The sequence below is a fragment of the Macaca fascicularis genome, chromosome 5, assembly GCF_037993035.2.
Source record: "Macaca fascicularis isolate 582-1 chromosome 5, T2T-MFA8v1.1".
Classification (NCBI taxonomy): domain Eukaryota; kingdom Metazoa; phylum Chordata; class Mammalia; order Primates; family Cercopithecidae; genus Macaca; species Macaca fascicularis.
Window position 1 is genome coordinate 113699157 of NC_088379.1, and position 24210 is coordinate 113723366.

Sequence of the window (24210 nt, forward strand, 5' to 3'; positions counted from 1 at the left end):
TGCTAGAAGGAAGAAGGAAGGAGCTAGAGGGCAGGTCCTATGCTAGGCGTTTGACTGTTATCTATAGAAATTCTACTCTTCTTTCAAATGTTCTTCTCATAGGCAATTTTCTCTAACTTACAGCTCTGAGAAATCTTTTCCTTTGAATCTACAAGTTTTTTATTTGTACTTTTAATGTGGTACTTGGGATGCTTTTCATTTTGTTTTATTAGTTAGTCTGTGCAAATGATTTCCTATATGAGCTTATATACTGCTTGGAGAAAAAGATCACATTTTACCAATTTATGTATCAAACCATGGTATTCTGCAGAGAAGCCTCTCAGTTAGTATTTCTGACCAACTGAACAAACAAACAAGTGAAGTCAGAAGTGTTAAAACAGACCCATTCCATATGCTGGGTCAATATCCTCAATCATTTGGCACGTACATGCAAATACATGATGTAGCTTACGTCATGTGAGCAGAAAGTGGATCTGGGTTTTCTAAATAGGTCGTCGTCCTTTAAAAATCCTATTTCCAAAGAGTCTCAGAAGTGTGTGTCTCTCCACCAACTACTATGCCACTGAAGACACATTTCACATCATTTTTTTTAAGTTTGTTTTTTATTTATTTAATTTTTTTAGAGCTGAGGGGGGTCTCACTCTGTTGCCCAGGCTGGCCTCAAACTCCTGGCCTCAAGCGATCCTTGCTTCAGCCTCCTGAGTACCCGGGATTACAAGCATGAACCACATTGTGCCCAGCCCATTTCACATCATTTATTCAACTAGTATTTATTGAACACTTACTATGTGCTGGAGGATATACTCAGCATAGCCTTTAAGATTTTTAAACTTTTATAGGTAACTTCTATAGACATAGGTGAAATAATACTGAAGTCAGACTATATGGATATACTGCTCACTAGCTATGTATTTTTGAGGAAATTATTTAATTGCTACTGTTTTATAAAATCAAAATAGGACTGTTGTGAAGAATAAATGCATTAATATATGTACTATGGAAAAGTGCCTGGTGCAAAAGTATAAGTATTTGTTGTCGATTGTAAGGATAAAATGGGTAACACATAGATAAAAACAGACATATAAACCTAGGATTTCCTAAAAGTGCTTTACTTTTGATATTTTTACCAGACTCATAATAAGAAAATTGGCATTAACATACTTTCCCTTACACACACACACACGCGTGAAAACTAATGTGCTCCCTAATAGAAAATTAACCTGGAGTTGTTTTTCCACCAGTGAGAACGAGTTCTGCTGGCAAACATTTTATATTTACGCGATAGTTCTACCTAGGGTTAAAATGTGAATATGATACTCTTTGGTTGCTTTTTTCTGGCTGAGGTGGAGGGGTTGGGGAAAGATACAGCTAACTAGTAGTCTATTACCATCTTTGAAACCAGCAGCTCTGGCCTCAGTACCATCATGCGCTAACCAGCTGAGCTCATGATATATCCCAAAAGGCAGGAGAGAAAAAGAATTAAAAGCAAGAGATCTAGAAAGCTTATTTTCTTCGCAACAAAAGTACCCAACTGGAATGATACAAACTCAGTATCATGAAAGTGAGTGCTTTTTTCAAAGTGGAGTTTATATATCTCCAGAAGTACATGATAATAAGGAACACAAAGCCCGGGATAAAACAGGATCTTTATATTAAAACAAGCATAAATAGTGCATAGACCAGAATACAAAAATCACACCAATCTTTAGAACAAAATAAAGACCGAAGAAACTGCAAACAGACAACTTCTGGTGATGACCAGTAGTCCCTTCTCTGTAGTTTTGGAGAGTTTGTTTAAAAAAAGTTTGAGAAGCAATGATACAACTTACAATTACTCAAAACAAGGTAGGGTGGCAGTAAGAGATGGAAACAGAAGAGAAACTATAACTGCAATTGAGAGCCAGTTATAAACTTAACTTTTTTAAAAAAATTGAACTGTCCTATTATTCTTGAAAGAAAAACTACTGAACTACGATTGATTTATTATTCTTTTTAAAAAGTTAATGTTTCAAAGAGTTTCAAACAGGACCTAGGACAGGGTAAGCACTATTTAATTGTTAAATAAAGAAATAATTAACAACTAAATAGGTTCCCAGACGTACACACCCTGCTCGGACGCTGGTCGGAGACCCACACGTTTCAGTGGCCTACCTCCTGTCTCCCCTTGGGTATCTCACAGACACTTCAAATTCACCATGACCACGACCAAGACGAGTCCTCCCTCTCAAACTCAGCCTACTTCCTGAGACCCCTATCTTAATTCCCTTTCTCACTATACAGCCATAGACCTGACTCTTGGACATTCCTAATTTTTTGGAGGCTCTTGATTAAAGGAAGCAGGGTGGAGGAAGGACTGAGGATAAAAAATAAAACAGAGGCAAACCTGGAAATGTATGTATAAGTGATTCTCACCTTTTCAAAGTACTCAGACTACTCAAGTCTAGTGCACTAGTAACTAAGTCCTCAAATAAGCATTCTGTTTTAACAATGAAGGGAAATGAAAGCGTTAAGTACTTAATCTAGAAGTGTTCACCAGTAGTGGAAAGAACACCCAGCCTCTATGCCACTCTTTTTCACACAGTCATTAAATTTTATTATCCATTGTAAGTCTTAGAAAGGGATGGACAAAAGGGTAAAATGTAGGCAGGGACAAATTTTACCCCTTTACATTCTCTGCCTTCACTTTTTTTAAAATCTTTTATTTTGAACTTTCAAAGACCCTGATGAAGTCCAAGTGTGCATGTGCATGCAAAGAGGAACGAGCTATCCTGAGAGCAAATCCACCCTTGAGGTTTGCCCTGAGTGATGGGACCAGAAGGCTTGGTGGACCAGAGCTCTCCATCCTATTCCCAACTCGTACTCGCACACATCAGGCAGAAACAGGATGTTTTAATTTTTCAGACCTCTTGTACTATATATTTTTTCTATAAACAAAGTAGAAGCAAATATTAATACAGAGGCATAAAATAAGATTCATGATTCTTGGACTTTAAATAGAGATTTTATACATCAATGATTATTTAGAATATGTAACCTAGTGCTGGTAAATAACAAAAGATGAAACACCATAGGGATATAATGGAATAACCAAAAGAGATTCAAAAGAATAACATCTGAAGTAAAAATCTCCTACTTTCCCCATTCCTATTTTAAAATTACCAGCATCAACATGTTGTACATGCTGCAATAAATAAATATTGTAGAGTACTGAATTTTTAGTATATTTGCACAATCTATTGGTTTACATAGTGAGTGAAAGATTTTCAAAGCTGTCACCTGTGGCCCTGCTATGCTTTTCTTCTGCTTTTTAATAATGAATAATACATGTAACAAATTCTTGTGTGTTTCTAAAGAATTGCTATCAAATGAATTACTCTTGTCTTGTAAAAACGTATTCTGATCCACCCAGTGATATGGAGCACCGGCGTCCGGAGGGTCACTCAGGCTGATGAGACTTGGCTCTTCATTTAGCAAAAAAGGCTGGGAAAGACAGGGACTCTCACCTTGTTTGGAGTTGACATCTGATGGGATGTGTGACGGGTGTGATCCTGGAGAAAAGTGCTCGTCACTGTAAGTGATGAGGGGAGTGAGAGGATGGACTGCATGGGATGGCTGCACCACGGGCACTTTATTTGACTGCAAAGTAACCACAAGGTCAACAGTTAATATGGATGCTCAGCTCCAGTCTTTTCTCCCAAAGAAAAAAAAATCACATAGCAGCCGTAACCAGTCATCGACATAACCCAAGAATCACCTTCAGACCTGGACAAGTGGAATTGTCTCTTTTAGAATTTTTCTCAATTTTTCCATGGTAAATACTTCTCAAATATATGAATATGTCACTGATATTCATGAGTTATCAGTTATTTCACCAGTGCCTCTTCAGAGATTTAGGTTGATCACTACTCTTCCATATGGCATGAATTTCGGTACACATCTATTTACCCTCTCTTTTAGATTATTTTCTCAAGTTAAGTCAATAAAGAGCGAATCAGAGCAAAATTTATGAATGTTTTACAACATTTGTATTCATTACGTATGTCTAGCACAAAAAGTAAAAAACTGTTCAATGAGCAAATAAATGAATAAATATTGCCAATTTGAAGGACAAATTTTTAAACCCAATAAATATAAATTTCCTATACTGATATCCCCTCAGCTTATAGAATTCATAATTCTATCATTGTACATCTTTAAGAACCATGTTACACCATTCTTTCAAGTTTTACAGCTTTGTCAATCAAACACGACTAGCCATTATGCTTTAGCCCTCCTCAGTTCATCTTCTGTTTCTCTAGTTTCCATAAATATTAATTGATAAAAAGGAATTTCCAATCTTGAGTTGAACTGCATAACATGAAATACTGCCTTTTTTTTTTTTTTTTTGAGATGGAGTTTCACTGTGTCGCCCAAGCTGGAGTGCAGTGGCGCAATCTCAGCTCACTGCAACCTCTGCCTTCCGGGTTCAAGTGATTCTCCTGCCTCAGGCTCCAAAGTAGCTGGGACTACAGGCATCCGCCACCACACTCAGCTAATTTCTTTTTGTATTTTTAGTAGAGACAGGGTTTCACTATGTTGGCCAGGCTGGTTTTGAACTCCTGACTTCATGATCCATCCACTTTGGCCTCCCAAAGTGCTGGGATTACAGGCATGAGCCACCATGTCCAACTGAAATACTGCTTTAATAATATTTTTAATTGTTAAAATTGTATATTTTAACACATTTTATATGTCTTATACTTGTTTGCAAACATTTTATTGTTAATTTGGAAGTCAACAGTCACACATTTTAATTCAAGTTATCTAATTGGACTTCATCAATTTGAAATCTGTGATCACTTTGGTTACAAAGTTAAGGTTGTTCCTCCCCAACCCAAAAGTGCTTACTAAGTAATTAAAAAATATAAAGAAGACTTAAGTAGGTTTAACCTAATTAGTAAAATCACTTATTTATTTATTATTTATTTTTATTGATATGGCATAGCTATAGAAATTATGTGGTATATGTAACATTCTGATATCCGTATAAAAGGTAGAATGATCAAATTAGGATAACTGGGATATCCATCACCTCAAACATTATCTTTTGTTCTGTGAACATTAAAATTCTTCCCTTCTAGCTATTAATAATCTATTGTTAGCTACAATTTCTCTACTGTACATACTACAACTTATTCCTTCTATCTAACTGTATTTTTATACCCATTAACAACTTCTCTAGGGGGATCATTTTAAAGAGACCCAATAACCCTTCCACCAAATAAAAAGGGACTCCAAGCAATTATATACCTGTTAAAGGTGTTTGTTTCTGATTTTAAACTAATCTAATAATTAAAGCAGTTGCAGGAAAATCTCTACTTGAAAACACTGTACTAACGGGTAACATGAATTTAAGAGAAACTGAGCAGATTATGCTCAATTCACTAGTTCAGACATGTCTTCATCATAATTAGTTTGAATTAGTAAGATCTTACAATATTATTGACTAAAACGCATGTGGAATCAGTTTTCTCCTGAAGCAAATATTCATATTTTTTTTAAAATTTGAGGAAGTGCCTAAAACTGCACAATGTGAACTGCTTAAAATGTAAGTCCATATCTGAATGGTTAAGAGGGCCCCCACAAAACACTCGTGTATGGTGGCTCTACCCATGATGTACACTAATTTTGAACTTGATATTTTTTACAAATTAGGCATAAAAAATATGTGGCTCCAATGGGAAGGACTCCCCTCAGGAAAATTAGAAATAATTACCCTAGTAATTCTCCTTATACCCTATCATCACAACCTCCATCCAAAAAAAACTTACAGGGGGGAAAAAAAAAGCAAAGGAAAAAAAATCACACTTTTTTTGGAAAATGATACAATTTCCATACTAGATTTTCCCTATTTTATAATTATCAGCTCTTCATTAATGGCAAAACTTGCATAGCTCATATAGCTCTTGGCATATATTAAATAGAGCGCCATTATCAAAGCCACACGATTTTTCTCTAAACACCTCAGCACAAACATCTATGCATATAAATGTGTAAAAGGTTAAACAAATCTTTTAATGCTTTTCAAGTGTTAATGATGCAGTTTTCCAAATAACAGAATAAGCTTCTTAAATACATGGAATTTAGAATGCTAGAAGTGGGGGTGGGTAGACATGGGGATAGGAGGAGGTTATTATAAACTCTTTTTAAAATGGAAACATAAATCTCAACACCCAAATGTTAAAATGAATAGATTTCAAATATACTTTAGAATAATAGCTTTTAGTTTCATTTTGAAATTCTCATAAATAAGCATAATTGCCGAACAATCTATAAAGGTATTTTCTTAGGGTACTTATAAAGAGTAAACACTGCGGAAATCTTCTGGATATATTCTTTTTTCCAGAGCACCACCTTAAGGAACTTGCATTAGCAGGCAGCATCTTCTTAATGTCTGACCTATCCCTCCAGTCATACAGCTCAGAATCTGGTGCCATGAATTTTTGCTAAATTATGCTATCCTTGCTCTCCTCTTAATTTTACGGTTTTCAACACAGATTTGCTTTCCTGTGGGAAGGAGATAAGAAGCCGAGGATTTTAATTTAAGCCTGGCCTTGTCTTATATTTTGCAAGATGGATAGCAAAAGCAGTACTAGTAGGTGTGTTAAAGCCAACAAGGATTATGTCCATTTTTGTGGCCAAATAATGAAAGTAATATGAAATTTCAATAGCATGTGTGAGCAGAATTCCAAGGGTTATGGTTTGCTTCCCACCACCCATCTCCACTACATATATAAACAGAACAAAGTGGATTCCAACTTACACTGCAGATATGTGGCACATTGTCATCACGGTCAAGAGTCCTCAGCCCACAAATCTGCGGGTTTCCTCTGATTTCAGGAGTTACTGCCCCTTGACACTATGTGCACACACAAAGTGAGAACCCTGGCACTGCTACTTTGGTTAAGTTTTGAGACAGCCAGTATAACCATTCTTAATTCCATTCATTTATGTGGTATGTATTTTCCTGTGGGGAGTAGGTAAGGGGAAGAATAATCAACCAACTATCTAAGTGTTTGTAGACAAATTAAGTGGCTACATTATATGCAGAGTTACACATGCCCGTGTGCATTTGTATTTATTAAGCACCTAAAATGTTCCAAGCACTGTTCTAGCACCAATGACCAACACACAGATAAGGTCTCTAACTCATGCAGTTTACTTTCTGGGGCTCTGGAAGTGGGATCAAGCAGCAGAGGGTGGGTGTTGGAAACAATGAATATCTAAAGGACAAAAAAAGACAAGCAAAATCTGAAAAGGCAGCATCAAGTATTATGAAGAAAATGAACCTGGTGATAGGAGAAAGTATGTATCTAAGAATATGCCTTTGTATTATGTTTAAGCTCTAAGAAACCTAAAGTACATTTAGTAGCTTATTTTAGCTCCATATTTTAATTTTACAGACTGGAAGCTGAGAAACAGAGGTCATCAGGGAATGGATGGCTCAAGTCAGGACTACTGTACAAAATAGTACAGCGCTGCTCACTACACAACTCCAGTAACACAGGGACACTTTGAGTACAATAGGAATGAACCCCCTGGGTTGCCCAATACAGTGGAATCAAGCAGCAGAGAAATTCCATCCTTTTGGCTCTTACTCTGTGCTGGGTACTGTACACATAGTAAGTACCTCACTTAATAGAACCCAAGTCTCCCTATTTCTACTCAGGTGCTTTCCCTACTACACATCTTGCTGTAAGGGAGGGAAGGAGGGAAAAAGGATAAAAATCACCTTGTTTTTTCATTCACAGATACAATCAGGTAAGTCTTAGCTTCCAGCTAAGAATCACCAGGTAGTCCTAATGTGTGCTCTGTTTCATTATCCCAGGGTAACAGGATGCACGGGTACTCCAGCTTTACAAGATACCTGGCAGCCCTAAGTCACCCCAAATTCTCCACTTCTGCTCAGAGGTTCAGTGACTTGTTTAAGCTCACAAGGCAGTAGGAGGTCAAAACCCTTTGGTTTCTGATTCCAACTGCACATTATTTAATCTCAGGCAGGTGATTGGTGGGTGAGCCAAAGAAAAGATGAAAACAGTAGATACTTAAAAAAAAAAAAAAGAAAAAGAAAACGGAGAAAATATCAAGGATGGCTGTTCAGGGAGAAGCTTGAAACCCTTTCTTAAATTTGCAAATCACCATCAGGCCAACCTACCCACATAATACATAGTAATTATAGCAATTAATACTTATCAACTGCTTACTGTGTGCTAAGCACTTTATCCTCACAACAGCTTTGAGGCAGGTACTATTATTATCCCCTTTTAAAGATGAGGAAACAGGCACAGAGAAGAAAATATTCTTGAAGGGTATGTGCCTTAGCAAACAGCCAAGCCAGGATTCAAATGCAGAAGTCTGGCTCTAGAGGTCAAGCTCATTACCCGTACATCATGTGGCCTTCCTGAAAGCCAAGTTCATAAAATCTTGGACACTGAGGTGACCATCTGGGCCACACCTGACAGCATGTGACATCTATGAAATGGGTGTGTGGTCTCTGTCCCAGGCACAGGAATCACTTCAGACAAAGAAGCACCTCAGCAGAAGTGGTTAGAGCTATGGAGACTCAACTGCAGCCTTTCTCTCCAGGACTGGAAAACATTCCAAGGAAGCTTGGTTGGCTGCCACCCAGGCTGGTCCCTGCAGGTAAGGACCTCTTTGGCATCACAGCCAATAAAACCCACACCTCCTGTGGACACGAAGTGGGTGCCACTTAGGGATCCTGAGAGCCACCCCCAAAGCAGCATTCCCAGAAATGACCCACTCACCGCTGGCAGGAATTGAAGGTGTCATGAAAGCTGTTAGCCTCAGAGGATGTGGTTCTGGGAAGAACTAAAAAGGTGGTTCAACTCCCTACTGGCTAAGGCCTGGGGCCTCCTGGTAAGAGGAGTAACTGGGGGAGAAACCTGCTGGCCGGGTAGCTAGTTCTCATTTTCCACATCTCCAGGTTCTAACTAAACTAAACCCAAAGTGCAGGATCTGGCTGTGCATAAAGGTCTTGAATTTCAACTGGCTGTGCATTTAATCAATAATCCTCTGGTAATAACTGAATCCAGGGGAATTTTAACACTTCAGGAATTTTCATCTGGCCTTGATTGTCATGAGGTGGCATTTTTGCTTTTCATAAACACTTCAGAAGTCTGGTACTCGTGAGATAAAGCCATGTAACTTCATGTTGCGCCTTTCCCTCCTTTTCTGAGAATCTGAGCTTCTCAAGCCTTCTCAGAAAGAGAGGCATATTTACTCCAAAAGGATACATTGATTCTCGCATCTAGACCTCAGAAATAAAGTACTGGAAATATTTTCTAAGATGCACCAAAGCCAAACACTTGCTTCAGGTCTGATGTGGCTTTCAAATCTAAGACCCCCTACTGGTGGTGATGCAGCTGGCATTTTTCAGGTAAGAATGAGGCTCCAGGCTCTTAAGATTCAAATGGTCCATGAGTCCACCTCTGGAGGGAAAGGGACGGTCTAGAGACCTGCACTATCATCAGACAACTGAAATGTTTTCTTAAGAGGGGAAGGAACATATCACAGGGAAAGGAATTAACACATGGGTTGCACAGTTAGTAAGTACCAGTCATTACAGTAGTGCTTTTATATACTCTGGCACTCACCCATGTAAGTGGGTATTATTACCCCCATACTTACAGATGAGAAGGCTGAGTCTTTTTGAACACAGAGCTAAGTAATAATTAGTGGAGAGAGGATTTGTGCCGGCATTTGTTTGATATCGAAGTCCCTGCTCTTCCTGCCCCATACTGTTTGGTGCTCAGCTCCTCTCTCCATCTCTGTTCCAAACTACCCCCCAACCAAGTGAATGTGGCTAGCTGTGGACTCAACTGCAACGAAGCATCTGGACAGGAACAGTGGACCACCGGGAGAAGACTGATGTCCCCAGAGTCAATGAGACTACAAACAGAATGCTGGAAGGGCTCCCTTTTAAAAAACATGGAAAACTCACTATTCTCCACATTCTCTGTAAGGTGATGAATTCCAAACACTACGTCGTTTAATCCTAAAGCCACTCCTAAGTTAGGTGTTAAGATTTCTGTTTTATTGAGAAGGAAACAAGGCTCTGAAAATAATTCATTCTGGGAGCCAAAAGGAGACCCACTGTTTTCAGTAACTGGAGCCTGTAAATAGAGGGAGTGGGGTTAAGGTTAGACGCTGAGAAAAGATCAGGGTAAAGGGAAAATGACATCTAATTATGTAAAGTTGCAACATCCTATTATTTGATTGATTTCACAACATCCTCACCACACCCCTAATCATCTAAGTACTCCATTAATTTTTCATGTTGAAGAAAATACTTTGAAAATTAAGAGAAGGAACTGGAGTCATTCAAGATAAATGAGCCAAAAAACAAACTAAAACTACAATTTGCAATTTACTTACTTGTGCTATTTAGTGGTAAAATAATACAAGTACGGCATTACAGTGGTTAATTCAGAGGTCAAATAAAGGGATGGGGCATAAGTAAAAGAAAGGACCATCAGATTCTCACCAGATTCTAAGGAGGCAAGAGGAAGACGAGGAGAAAGAGAAACAGGATGAGGAGGAGGAGGAAGAGAAAGAGGAGGTGCAGGAGGAGGAGGAGGAGGAGGAGGAGCAGCAGCAGCTGCCTGCCTGGACCACTAGCTGTAGTGGTGCAGGGATTCTATGGGGTATGGAAAACTTTGTAGTGGAAGGACATGGGCAGAGCAAGAGTCCAATGGTTCATCTTTTCTGGATCACAGACATGAAAAATAAGATGAAAGTTGTGTATAAATGTTTTTATACACAAATATAATCACATATCAATGGGTTGGGGCAGAGGAGTTACAGTATGCACAGGGGAGGACAGGGAAACAAGTGGCCCATGATCCCTAGATTTAAAGCTGCTACCTTACCAAAGCAAATGGACAGATGGGATGGAGAGCAAAGGAAATAGTCAACAATGTGAAGAGACAACCCACAGCATGGGCAAAATTTCTGCAAACTACCCATCTGACAAGGGATTAATAACTAGAATATATAAAGAGCTCAAACAACTCAATAGGAAAAAGTGAAATAATCCCATTGTAAAATGGGCAAATGGTCTGAATAGACATTTCTCAAAAGAAGACACATGAATGGCAAACAGGTATATGAAAAGGTGCTCAACATCAATAATCATCACAGAAATGCAAATCAAAACTACCATGTGACATCATCTCACTCCAGTTAAAATGGTTTTTATCCAAAAGACAGGTAAAACTAACGGTGGCATGGGTGTAAAGAAAAGGGAACCCTTGTACACTGCTGGTGGAAATGTAAATTAATATGATGACTATGGAGAACAGTGTGGAGTTGCCTCAAAAAACTAAAAATAGTACCACCTTATTATCCAGCAATCCCACTGCCAGGTACACTCAAAAGAAAGGAAATCAGTATATCAAAGAGCTATCTGCATTCCCATATTTGCTGAGTACTATTCACAATAGCAAAGATTTGGAATCAACCTTAGTGTCCATTAATGGATGAATGGATAGAGAAAATGTGGTATATACCCAATGAAATAATATTCAGCCACAAAACAGAATGACATCTTTGCATATGCAACAACATGGATGGAACTGGATGACATTATGTTATGTGAAATAAGCCAGGCACAGAAAAACAAATATCACATTCTCGCTCATTTGTGGGAGCTAAAAATTAAAACAATTGAACTCATGGAGACAGAGTAGAATGATGATTACCAGCAGCTTGGGATGGGGGGTGGGGGAGTGGGAATGGTTAATAAGTGCAAAAATACAGTTAGGATAAGATCTAGTTTTGATAGCTAGCACGACAGGGTGACTATAGTCAACAACAATTTATTGTAAGTTTTAAAATAAGTAAAAGAGTGGAATTGGAATGTTCCTCACAATGAAATGATAGATGCTGGAGGCGACGGATACCACAATGACCCCAATGTGATTACTACACCTTGTATGCCTACATCAAAACATCACATGTACCCCATAAATATCCACACCGATTTATGTACCCATAATAATTAAAACCTAGAAATTTTTAAATATCTGCTGCCTTATTCTGAGAGAAGTATTTTACCAATCCAATCACTGCATAATAACTTATTATGATTAATAAGCTGAAGTGTAGTCAGCTTGATGAAAGTAGTATTTGTGCAAGTCACTGGAAAATAATGCAAGGTAAACAAATCAATTAAGGTGAGTGAGAAGTCAGGAGCAAAAGCTTTCTCTGTCTACCATGCAGAGAGCTCAGACCGGAAGCAGCATGAGGCAACCCCAGGGACTCCAGAACCAGAGAGGGGGGGCACTTTTGGGGCGGGTTGGTTCAGCGGGGGACAAATTCCAGAAAGATTTCCTCAGAACCTCATCAGCCACCAATCCTGAATAGACTCAACAAGGTTTTCTGGTGCTGGTCTGGGGACATGTTGGTTGAAAAGGCTCTTTGCCTCCACTGCCCAGGGATGGCATATTAAGAGGGAGGGACTTCCCACAGCCACCACAGCCACACCTCTCTATTACCCAGTTTAGAGGGTGGAAGAGCTCTCCTTGGCATGCAGAATGTCCAGCAGGAAATGACGAATGGTCGCGCCTGAGATATGGACTCTAGATCTCCTGTGGCGGGGTTGCGGGGGTCGGCAAGCTACAGCCTGCCCAAGGTCAAGGTCAGAGAAGTCCCACAGCTACCCAGACGCGAAGTGCAGATGATCTGTTTATATGTTCAGACTGCAAATGGAGGGTGTAAAATTCCATAGGCGAAGCCAACAGACTTAAATCTAATTATTTCCTATTCAAAGGGGGTGTCTTTCACGCTTAAGTTTCTATGAAAAGCATTTGCCTGATTTTAGTTTAAGTAAAACTGATTCTTATTTTAAGATCAGGTGTGAAGGATTTACAGAACAGTAACATAAATGCTTATGTGTACGATTTTGTCCCACCAAGCCTTCTCTGATTTTAATAAGTGCCATATGTATACAGTATTCTCTGCTTAAAATTGGGTGTTTTAATAAGTGCAAAGATAACATTTATGTCTACAGGGGTCCCCATCTTTCTACAGAACTTCTGAAGAGCCTTTCAGAAGTCAAATGGGGAAAATACAACAAATTAATTGGGTTCAGCTACTAACAGTAAGATTGGGACTAAAAGTATGAATAATTGAGAGCTAAAGTTATTGGAAAACTCAAATCATTTTCTACGAACATGTAAATTTGATATTTACACTGTAAGATCAGCATTAAAGATATTCTATAGTGTTGTAGAGTTGTGCTGTCCAATATGGTAGCCATTAGGCATTAGGTCGAGCCCTTGAAAGGTGGCTAGTCCAAGTCAAGACATGCCATAAGTGTAGAATACATACTAGAATTCAAATATTTTGTGTGAAAAGAATGTAAATGATCTCAGTATGTTTATATTGATTACATGCTCAAATAACATTTTCGGCATATTATGTTCAATAAATGTATTACTAAAATTAATTTTACCTGTCTTTACCTTTGGATGTAGCTTAAGAAAACATAATACTACAAATATTACTTGCAGTTGTGATCTGCATTATATTTCCATCAGGCAGTTCTGCTTATAGTTTAAAAATTTGTAGGTGGGATTGCCCCCTTTTCATCTTGTACTCCAATTTGACTTAAACAAAAAAAAATTGGCGTTTTAAAAACAAAGGTTCCTTTTATGGAAAAGAAAACTTATGGGTAAAAATACTGAAAATCAGAGAAGGTAAGTGGTAGAGCTGGTAATTTAACATTGCATTTCAATATCCCATACTGAGAGTCAAGTCTATATATGTGTGTGTGTATATATATGTGTATATGTGTGTGTGTATATATGTATGTTTTTATATATGTATGTGTACATATATATAATACTTTAAATTCTGGGGTACATATGCAGAACGTGCAGGTTTGTTACATAGGTATACACGTGCCATGGTGGTTTGCTGCACCCATCAACCCATCATCTACAATAGATATTTCTCCTAATGCTAAAGTCAATATATTTAAAACCAAAAAATATTTATATGACAACTAGTACAGAACTATAACCTTTCATTTTATGGTGTAAAAAAAATTACTAAAAGCAGGGTAGAATGATCCTTATGATTAAATGGTGTGTCTTGAGGCAGTTATATGTAACTTCTTCAACTTGTCAGTCAGCTCAGATAACTTTTACAAATACCTAATACACATTTTCAGATTCGTTACAAGTTACCAATGAACTCATTTCTTGACAGGTAACTATCTTTTCCATTTCACATCATAGCACATTATCTAGAAAGAAAAAACAGAGCTTATCTTGAGTGAAAAATGATGCTGCAGACAACACTATTCACAGGATATATTTATATGAGTCAAGAAAAAAAAATAACCTTTTGTTGTAGACTTAAAAACAAAAGCTGAAATGAGTTGGAAATTGAGTCTGAAAACTTAAATGAGAAAGAAAGCAGATTACATAAACTGGGTTCTATGTAACTTTGCATCATCTTAAAGCTCTCAAATAAGTCAAGCCAGAAGAGAACATTTTCCCTGAAAACATTTGTTTCAAAGAAGAGGAAGCAAAATTTAAAGACCTTTTAAAAGACATTCAATTCTATTAATAAATTATAAAAAGGAAATATTCTATAGACCATGGAAAACTGTAGTAGCAAAGACAACAACAGCTATTCTCTGCTAGTGAAAAAGGGCACTTCTGTGGATATGAAATCAAAGATAAACTCCATTTTGTTCCATGTATTAAAAATAGAAAATTTTCCTCCTGAAGTTTATTTTTATTTCCATCTCTTTTAGGGGAACATGCTGAAGAACTCAAGACAGATACTGAATGCCTAATCTATATACCTTTCCCAAGAGCAATCTACATTATCCTGAATTTACAGTAGTGTCCAGGAGCGGCTTGTTCTAGCTCAGAGAGCTGATGGCTAAATTTTCAGGAATTTTGAGAGCCTGTTATTATCATGTTGGTAGCCTGAAATTGGTCATGGTAGGATTATTTATACCATGGAAATTGGCACATGTGAAAAGTCCCCTCTCCCTTGAGCTAATTGTTTCACATGTAACAGCACCCCACTGGCAAACGTTGAATCCCTTACTAAATTACTAGGTGAAAAATTCTTTTCTTTATTTCTCTTTGAAAAACAACAGGATCATAATCTTGATCTTTGTCTGAAACTATTTCAGATGAAAAATTTCAAAGATCATCATTTAACATTGCCTGGGGTGACCTGCTTCATGACCCACTTCCTGCTAACACTGGAGGGATGTGCAGGCATTCGTCCCTAATTACTCTGCCTGGTTCCTTGCCTCGAGCCTAGACAGCATTGGGTTTGAGTCACTGGATACAAGGAGGAGCTTTACTGCACAGCAGTGAGAAGAGATCTGTAGAAGATTCACAGGTGTTTTCTTCCTTTTACTTCTCAAGGAAATAGTTAATGTAAGGCATAATGTAAAACGCTTGAAATGATTATTTTAGAAAGTTATCCATAAGACACAAATTTTACACAAAAAAGCAAATAATTGAGACTATTTCACAAGTGCATTAAATAATAATTAATGCAGCTTTTGACATGAGGCAGTATATCAGAGAGCAGTTTTCCAGGCCAAATGCACACAAGCTGACATTGGGCTAAATACAGCATTATAATAGAGAAAGATGAGACACTTTTGTCTTTGCAGCAGATTCACTCAAGAAACAAATTCTTTCTAGACAATATGAAAATCAGTTTAGGGATTTCTGAAAACCACTGTGAATCTCAGGAAGAGGGGTAAAGAAGTAAAAATAATTTAAGGGCTTACTGAAGAATGTTCTCAAGACAGTCTACTCTTGTATGTAGCAAGAATGGTAAACACAAGTGAGAGGAGTGGGTAGGCAAGATCCTGTGTACGACAATTTGGAGTTTGTGACCCATGAGCCTTGGATTCCTGCTATCAAGAAATGATAAAGTGTGAGCACTGGATTCCTGCTATCAACAAATGATAAAGTATGGGAATGATTATCTCCAATGCCCTTTCCAGCTCCAGTGATCCCGTGATCCTATGGGTTCTAAAGCTTTGAATTTCAACACTCTAATATTTTGTAGTTCTGACACTATGGCTAAAAGCAGCTATGGAAAAAAGTCAGGAAAGCAAAAGAAAGAACTGCATATGGAAGCCCAGGTAGGCGGATCACCTGAGGTCAGGAGTTTGAGACCAGCCTGATAAACATGGAGAAACCCCATCTCTACTAAAAATACAAAATTAGCCGGGCGTGGTGGAGTGCGCCTGTAGTCCCAGCTACTTGGAGGGATGAGGCAGGAGAATCACTTAAACCCGTGAGGCAGAGGTTGCAAGTGAGCCACGATAGCACACCATTATACTCCAGCCTGGGCAACAAGAGTGAAACCCCGTCTCAAAAAAACAAAAAATGAAAGGACTTATTTACATCTTAAGAATCAGTTTTAAGATGGATCAGTGCCACACTGCTGATGGTGGACACTGGTTTAATGGCAATGTGCACTGGGAATCTGAAAGAACATAAATGGTAATTTGAAGGAACATCAATAAAGCTTACAGAACAGATTTAAGACACAGAGCAGGAGCATTCTGTCATTACATTACTTCAATTATCATTAAAATTACTACTAACCTGATTTCTTCCAGTGTAGGGACCTGTAAGGTTGTGCTAATCACTACAACCTACAGATGAGATGTGGTCATCCTGCCAAAATTTCACAAAGGGCTATGCCCTTTCTTCAGCAAAGGCACCACTCTGTACTCCTACGCCTTCGACCTGCCTCGAATCTCTATCACTAAATTAACCTTCACAGAAAAACTCAGTTGGACAAGTCTGTGATGAGAAAAGTGGCATTCCTCAGTCTCAGAAGAAGGGAAGGAGATGGCAGGCACCTGGAGTCAGTTGCATAGACATAAAGTCAGTCCAAAGACTCCAGCAGATACAGGGATATGATGTTCAGTGGTTCTAAGTTCTATGCCTTGTATGATTACAGAGCTAGGGTCTTACATACAGCAAACGTGGAATAAGAGTCCTGTCTTATTCCAGTGGTCTGGATTCTGGGTCTCCAGTAAGTACTTTATTTCAAAGCGGACACATCTTTGGCAGTGTGGTATAGCTATGAATGAGCTCCTCCAACGAAAGGGTGATGTCTTGAGGGAGACAGCTAGAATTAAACAATAATGAAAACCATCAAATTTACATTAGTTTACAAAGTGCTTCCATGACCCTTATCTCATTTGGATCTCACTATCACCCTGCAAGTCTGCAAGAAAGGTATTAATAAATATCCCATGTTTCAGAGAAGGACAAGAAAGCTCAGCAAAGTCCAAAAGCACACAGTAAGTAACAAAGTAGAACTCAATCCTGTTTTCTTTTGCCAAACCATGATGCAGTCCATTTTCTGGTTCTCTTTTTTTTTTTTTTTTTTAATTTATTTATTTGTTATTATTATACTTTAAGTTGTAGGGTACATGTGCATAACATGCAGGTTTGTTACATATGTATACTTGTGCCATGTTGGTGTGCTGCACCCATCAACTCGTCATTTACATCAGGTATAACTCCCAGTGCAATCCCTCCCCCCTCCCCCCTCCCCATGATAGGCCCCGGTGTGTGATGTTCCCCTTCCTGAGTCCAAGTGATCTCATTGTTCAGTTCCCACCTATGAGTGAGAACATGCGGTGTTTGGTTTTCTGTTCTTGTGATAGTTTGCTAAGAATGATGGTTTCCAGCTGCATCCATGTCCCTACAAAGGACACAAACTCATCCTTTTTGATGGCTGCATAGTATTCCATGGTGTATATGTGCCACATTTTCTTAATCCAATCTGTCATTTTCTGGTTCTCTAAGAGCACGCAGCTCCTGTCACTACATGGGTCTCAAAAGTTGACCTAGAGTGGGCGACTATAGGCCTCAGAGGCAAGAGTGAGAATTGTCAAGCTGCAAACACACAGCCAAACAACAAAGAATCACCATGTAACCTTCACCTTCCTCCTAAAATGCTGTCATCATCTGTGTTTATGTTTTAGAAATGGTTATGCAATATCATGTGAATGTGCTAACAAACAGTACAATCAATCAATATATTATTCACAAGCCTTGTGAGTCCCAGGACAAGCTGATAAATGGGATGTCAAGAAAGAATGTAAGCTATTCTTGCATATTCAGAAAAATCCCATCCATAGAACAAAGAAGCATCCATTTTAAGGAATGAATTTATGTGCCTATGTTTTTCACCTTCCCCTTAATTTTCCAGTTTACGCTAATAATGGTAATTTCTTCATGCTCTCAATTCTTCCAGCTAACTAGAAATGCTCAGGATATCTTCTCTACCTTGTTACATCTAATTCTTGACAATAATTACAACTTATTTCACCAGAATTTGGATATGTCTATTAAAAGATCTGTGGGAATTCAATTTCTCCACCCACCCTATTTAATCATTTCTATGTGTAAACAGGGAGATACTGTAAGTCAATGTAAATAATGTTTCCTTCTGCTTAACATAACCTGAATTTTTCCTTCTCCTCTACTAATCCAGTTGTTTTCTCTAACCAAATGTGTTAATTTAACTCCCTCTCCCTCTTAAAAAATTCTAAGTAGTTGATATTTCGAGGTTTAAAGATATTCAAAAGAAATAGAAAACAGTTTTGCAGTTCCTAAGAAGGTAAACACAGAACTACCACATGACCCAGTGATTCCACTCCTTCTGAGAGAATTGAAATCATATATTCACACAAATACATATATACAAAATGTTCTTAACAATGTTAAAAACTAAAAACAATTCAAAATGTCCATCAACTGATGAATGGATAAACAAACTGTGGTATATAAAATGCAATGGAATATTATTCGTCTATGAAAAAGAACAAAGTACTGACATTCAATGGATGAACTTTGAAAACATTCTGTTAAGTGAATAAACCATAAACAGAAAGGCCACATATTATATGATATGTATATGTATATGAAATGTCCGGACCAGGCAAAGCCATAGTAACAAAGTAGATGAGGGGTTGCCGGGGGCTAAATGGAGGAAGTAATTGAGAATGGCTGCTAACAGATACTGGGTTTCTATTTGGAGTGATGGAATTAGACAGTGGTGATAGTTGTACAACATAGTGAATGTACTATAAAAACCACAGAACTGCACACATTTCATGATGAATTATAAGTTATGTGAATTATATCCAATTAAACAACAAACCAAAGGCACAAAAACTGATTCGGACTAATTGAAGGCTAATTTTACTTTGTACAGAAGGCAAATCCAAGTGAAATTTTACCATGTATACATATTATATCTCTGAATATTGTAATTTCACATGTAGTCATGACAGGGGAATCCTAGCAAGCTAAAATTGGAATGCTATATAACCAGTGTCCAACCCACAGCAAAAGTATGACATATTGTGTATGTTTAGGCAGACAGATGACACCCAAACTATCGTATGAAGGACATACCTAGGAATGCTCCTTCCCACTCCCCGCCCCCAATTCCTAAGCCTATCTCCCCATGATGGCAAAAGGGCTGTTATTAGTCTTCCTTGCCCCTCCCCTTCCAGGGCTCTCTCTGGAGTTCCATAAATGGCATCAATCTGACTCTCTGTAGGCATGCCGGTGAACTGACAGCTGGGAGTTGGAGGTGTGCCTTTTCAGGTCTCCTCCAAACTGCCAGAGGACAATTAGGGAATGTGCAAGCCTCCTGGGAATCCATGCTGTCTTCTAGGCTTGTTCTCAGCTGCCAGGTGAGAGACAGGCATGTGACATGGGAACTGAAGAGAACGTTCAGACTCTAAAATCACAGGCATGAGCAAAGGTCTCTATTACCATGCCCAGTTAGTCTTCATCAATAACCTGGAAGCTATACATATTTAACCCTCAGAGCTTAAGACTATGGGTTTATGTTTTTCCTACATTTAAAAACACTGTTTTTTTAAACTTAGAATTGCATGAAGAATCCACTCTTTTTTTTTTTTTTTTTTTTTTTTTTTGAGACGCAGTGGCGCAATCTTGGCTCACCACAACCTCTGCCTCCCGGGTTTAAGCAACTCTCCTGCCTCAGCCTCCTGAGTAGCTGGGACTACAAGTGTGTGCCACCACACCTGGCTAATTTTTGTATTTTTAGTAGAGACGGGGTTTCCCTATGTTGGCCCGGCTGGTCTCGAACTCCTGACCGCAGGTGATCTGCCCGCTTCAGCCTCTCAAAGTGATGGGATTACAGGTGTGAGCCTCCGCGCCCAGCCTGAATCCACTCAAAATATCCACTCCTTAAGAAGACTACTAGGGTTCTAATGAAAAGGTTAAAAGCCACTCTTAGAATTTCAAAAATTGTTTTTATCTCAAACATCTCCATTTTCCCAAGTGTTTTCAAAATTAATTTTAATAATGTTTCAAATCATGATTTGTACAGCTATGAATGAAATTTTTAAGTCTTCTATCTCGTTTCTCTATAGATATGAAAAAATTCTTATGACAGAGCAATGGATATGATCCCATCTCTCCCAATTTAAGGTCTCTATCAAAGCTTTCATTAGCCTCCCATCATAGGATATGTGCAAAGTGACTCCTGGGCCAAATGAAAAATTCATTTACCTTATAAAGAAAGGCAGGAAACTTCCACTTCAAAGTAATTAAGTGCAAAGCAGTTTATGAATGTAGAATTCCAGAGCTGAAGGAGCCTGAGGGTTCAATAAATTCTAACTACCCTCAGTCAGTCAACGACGAAAGTGATATTCAGAGAAGTCAGGCAGCTGGGTCTGCAGTCGGGCTCCAAATTTTGCCACTCCGAATCCAGTGCCCCACCTGGGATACAAAGCTACTACCAGACTCAGTCACAAATGCTCAGAGGTGAGCCCAGATATGGCTCAGGGAGATCAACGGTTCCGTCAATTAAGTTAATCTATCCAACTCAAAAAGCACTTAAGTGAACGCCTACCATGTTAAGGTGCCATCCCAAGGAAGCATGACAAGGAGACAACGATAAGTAAAATCTCATCACTATTCCCAAGGAACTTAGTATCTACTCAAGGAGGTAAGATATATATGCAAACACCTATAATATGGAATGTTAAGAACAAAGCCAGTTATTAGGAGATGAAAGTCCAGGCAGGAGGTAATAAGGATGGGAAGAAGACAGTGACAGCCTGGGTGTGCTGGGTGAAGGGGAAAGGCCAGGAGAAAGAGGCTTCTAGGTTTTCAAGATTGAGGCTGTCTTTATGGACTAGGATGGGGCAGGCAGGCAGGATAAGGAGAGATGATGGGCTTCATTTTCAGTGTCCAGTGGAAGCAAGTCAGTGACGATATGGTACACTGATGTACACATTAGGGTACTTTTGTTGTTGTCATTTCATGCAACAAAAGTTACAAAGTGACTTGCATGAGGTCATCGGGCTGCAAAGTAGTAGAGCCAGCACTAGACTCTAAGGCTCAACTTCTGGTTCCGAGCCATCCCATAGCTCCAGAAGACTATCTATCATGGATGAGTTGCAAAGATCAGTGGAAGAAATACAAATTATTTTTCCAAAAGTGAGTCAAGTTGGTCAAAAATATGCAAGAAAACTTGACATGACATGGTCATCCAAAAACACTCAACAATGAAGGGGAGTTTACACATATTTACATTCCTTTTCTATTTCTGTGAGTGCATAGAGGAAACCCATCTGCATGGAGGCAGTACACAGGCTGAAAAATGGGTAGTGACAGAAGAATGAGAAGAAATCAGACAGCAGGTCAGACACAAGCATTGTCACCCAGAGTCCAACAGCTGGCTGGTCACTTGTGCATGATTGGAAAACACAAAAAAAACCCCACACCTCACATGCCTCTTAAGATAAAAAGACTCATTAAGCTGGCTCGAAAGGACTGAGCCTTTAAACAGTCCACTCTCTCTGCCTCTCATTATGACTCTTATTGGTTTTATTCTGCACAAATGTATGGCCTCATGCCTCGGAAGAAGAGCTGAGGTCAATGACCTTTGCAGGCAAACATGATAGAATTTATAAGCACAGAGAGAGAAAGGTGTTTTTTTGTTTTTTTTGTTTTGTTTTGTTTTTTGTTTTTCGGTAAAGATCACACAGATCTAGTAGCCTGACTTCTGGGAAAAATATAAAATTTCGTAGAAAGTCTACAAAGAGAAAAAAAGACCAGAAGTATATGCACTGAAATGTAAACCACAATGTTAACTTGTGAGACTATAGGTAATTTTCGTCTCTCATGCTTTCCAAATTTTTTATCTAGAATATTGTGTATTATCCTTACAATCAGAGAAAATGCTTATTTTATTTTTTTTAAAAAAGGGAAATGATAGTGCTACTTGAGCTGTCTTGTAAAAAAAAAAAACAGTTGTATACTTTGAAATTTATTTTGGATAGTCACTAAAGTCAGACGCATATGAGATTTTTTACTTTTCATAAAGTTTCACCCTATGTTGATGTCAAGGAAGTAAATACCATCTTTTTGTCACTCTCTGAGAACACTTTAGCTCTTCTGAAGGACAGTAAAATAGGATGTTATGTCCTTTGACTATCATGGAGTCTAACAGTCCAATTTCACTCTTCACCCCCTCCCAACATGCTGCTTCTCACTGCCATTTTCCCTGTTATTGATAAGAGAAAGAACAATAGACAGAAAACCTACTACAGGCACATAATTCAAAAGGACAATTACCACATGAAGATGCTTATACTGATCTTCTAGATGCTTACACCCAGGAGATCCCCAGAAAGCACAGCTCCCACCATTCAATTCAGAGTCAGACATCCACAGTGCAAAAGCAGGCTAGAAAGGGACAGGTCTCCTGGGCAGGGATAGGGAAAAGCAAAGCAAGCTATAAAGTGAGGCTGGTCTTCACTTTAATTCAAGAGAGAGATGCAAGTTTCGAAGAGACCCAACCATCTATTCAATCACTCTGGAAAGTGTATAGTTGCAAAGGACCTCAACCGTGATACATGGCTTTTAATAGTGTGCTTCGACTTTGAGGTTTCCTTTCCAATTGCTCAGATTTTCCACATCAACCTTCAGGTGCTTTGCAAGAGATGACTGTTTTGTAACAAGTCCTAATATTGTGCTGGTAATAAAAAAAGGTCTTAGATTATCATCATCTTATCTGCAATCAGTTTGTCACAGCGCCTCTTTCTTACTTTCAGCTTCTTCTAGATTTGACTCACTCGTAGTATATACCCTTTCTCCTTGCAAGCTGACCTGGTTAAGAGGTGCAGCACCAATAATATTTTTCTGGACTTGATTTTTCCTATCCAAATTAAAGTATTACATGGATAAAGATTGCTGTTCTCCTTCTGTATGTGTAAAATAAATTATATTAAAATGTAGGAGATGTCCAGTGGTCTTGGAACCGGGGATACTTCTATCAAAATAAGAGCAGCCACACTGTAAGGAGAAACACTCAAGTAGCTGGAGTCCCACTTGTTGATCTTACCAGAATTTTCCATGTGGTAAACAGGATCACTCATAAAATTGACACAAATCACTAACTTCTCAGTTTCTTTATTTATAAGACATACAGGCACTGAGTTAGGATTAGCAGTTAAATATTAGGTTAAAAAATAAACAGAAAACAAGCAAACAAGCTCTTCCTGTTGAACTGCAAGTTTCTCTCTCCTCCTTCATACTCTTACCCTCTTAATTACATTAAAAAGATCTGGAGTGAAGATCGTACAAATAATTAGAGTTGACTTATGTGTGTATTTCATTTTGTATCTGTAACCGGGAATGCAGGACTGAATCAAATTCAATAGGTCTCTCCAGTGTCCCCAGCTCAGCCTGCAAACTTTGATGTGTAAAAACTTAACATTTCTACCTAGGGATGTAGTTTTGATAAAAAAAAAGGAGCTTGGCAGACAAAGGGTAATTTGTTAAATCTGCTAGAAGCTACTTATCTGCTGTGGGCATGCAATCTTTAGGCATATTTCAGTTAGCCCCTGTGCAGAACTAATTAAATTGGAGGAAAGAAGAGAAATCCACTCCTTGTAGGGCCATCAACTATTACGTCTCAGTGTTTTAGCCTGAGCACTTCCTCGGAGCTCAATTTGTTTCAATTATTAACAGACAGAAGCTAAACGCTGTTGACTTGCTGGAGGCTGTAATCATCTAGAAAGGCCTCTAAAAATGAAAAAGGACAAGTTGTTTTCCAGTATGGAAGGTGATTAAGCATGAACTCCAG

General features: G+C 38.4%; 1 protein-coding gene across 8 annotated transcripts in view; it reads right to left on the minus strand.

The window, feature by feature from the left end:
• The window catches only part of LEF1 (lymphoid enhancer binding factor 1), a 122208-nt gene that overhangs the window by 38420 nt on the left and 59578 nt on the right, over positions 1-24210 (minus strand). For all 8 annotated transcript variants that reach the window (XM_005555637.5, XM_005555639.5, XM_015450728.4 and 5 more), the window contains exon 4: positions 3504-3636. In XM_005555637.5, coding sequence (XP_005555694.1) covers positions 3504-3636 — 133 coding nt within the window. The remainder of the gene's footprint in view (positions 1-3503; positions 3637-24210) is intronic.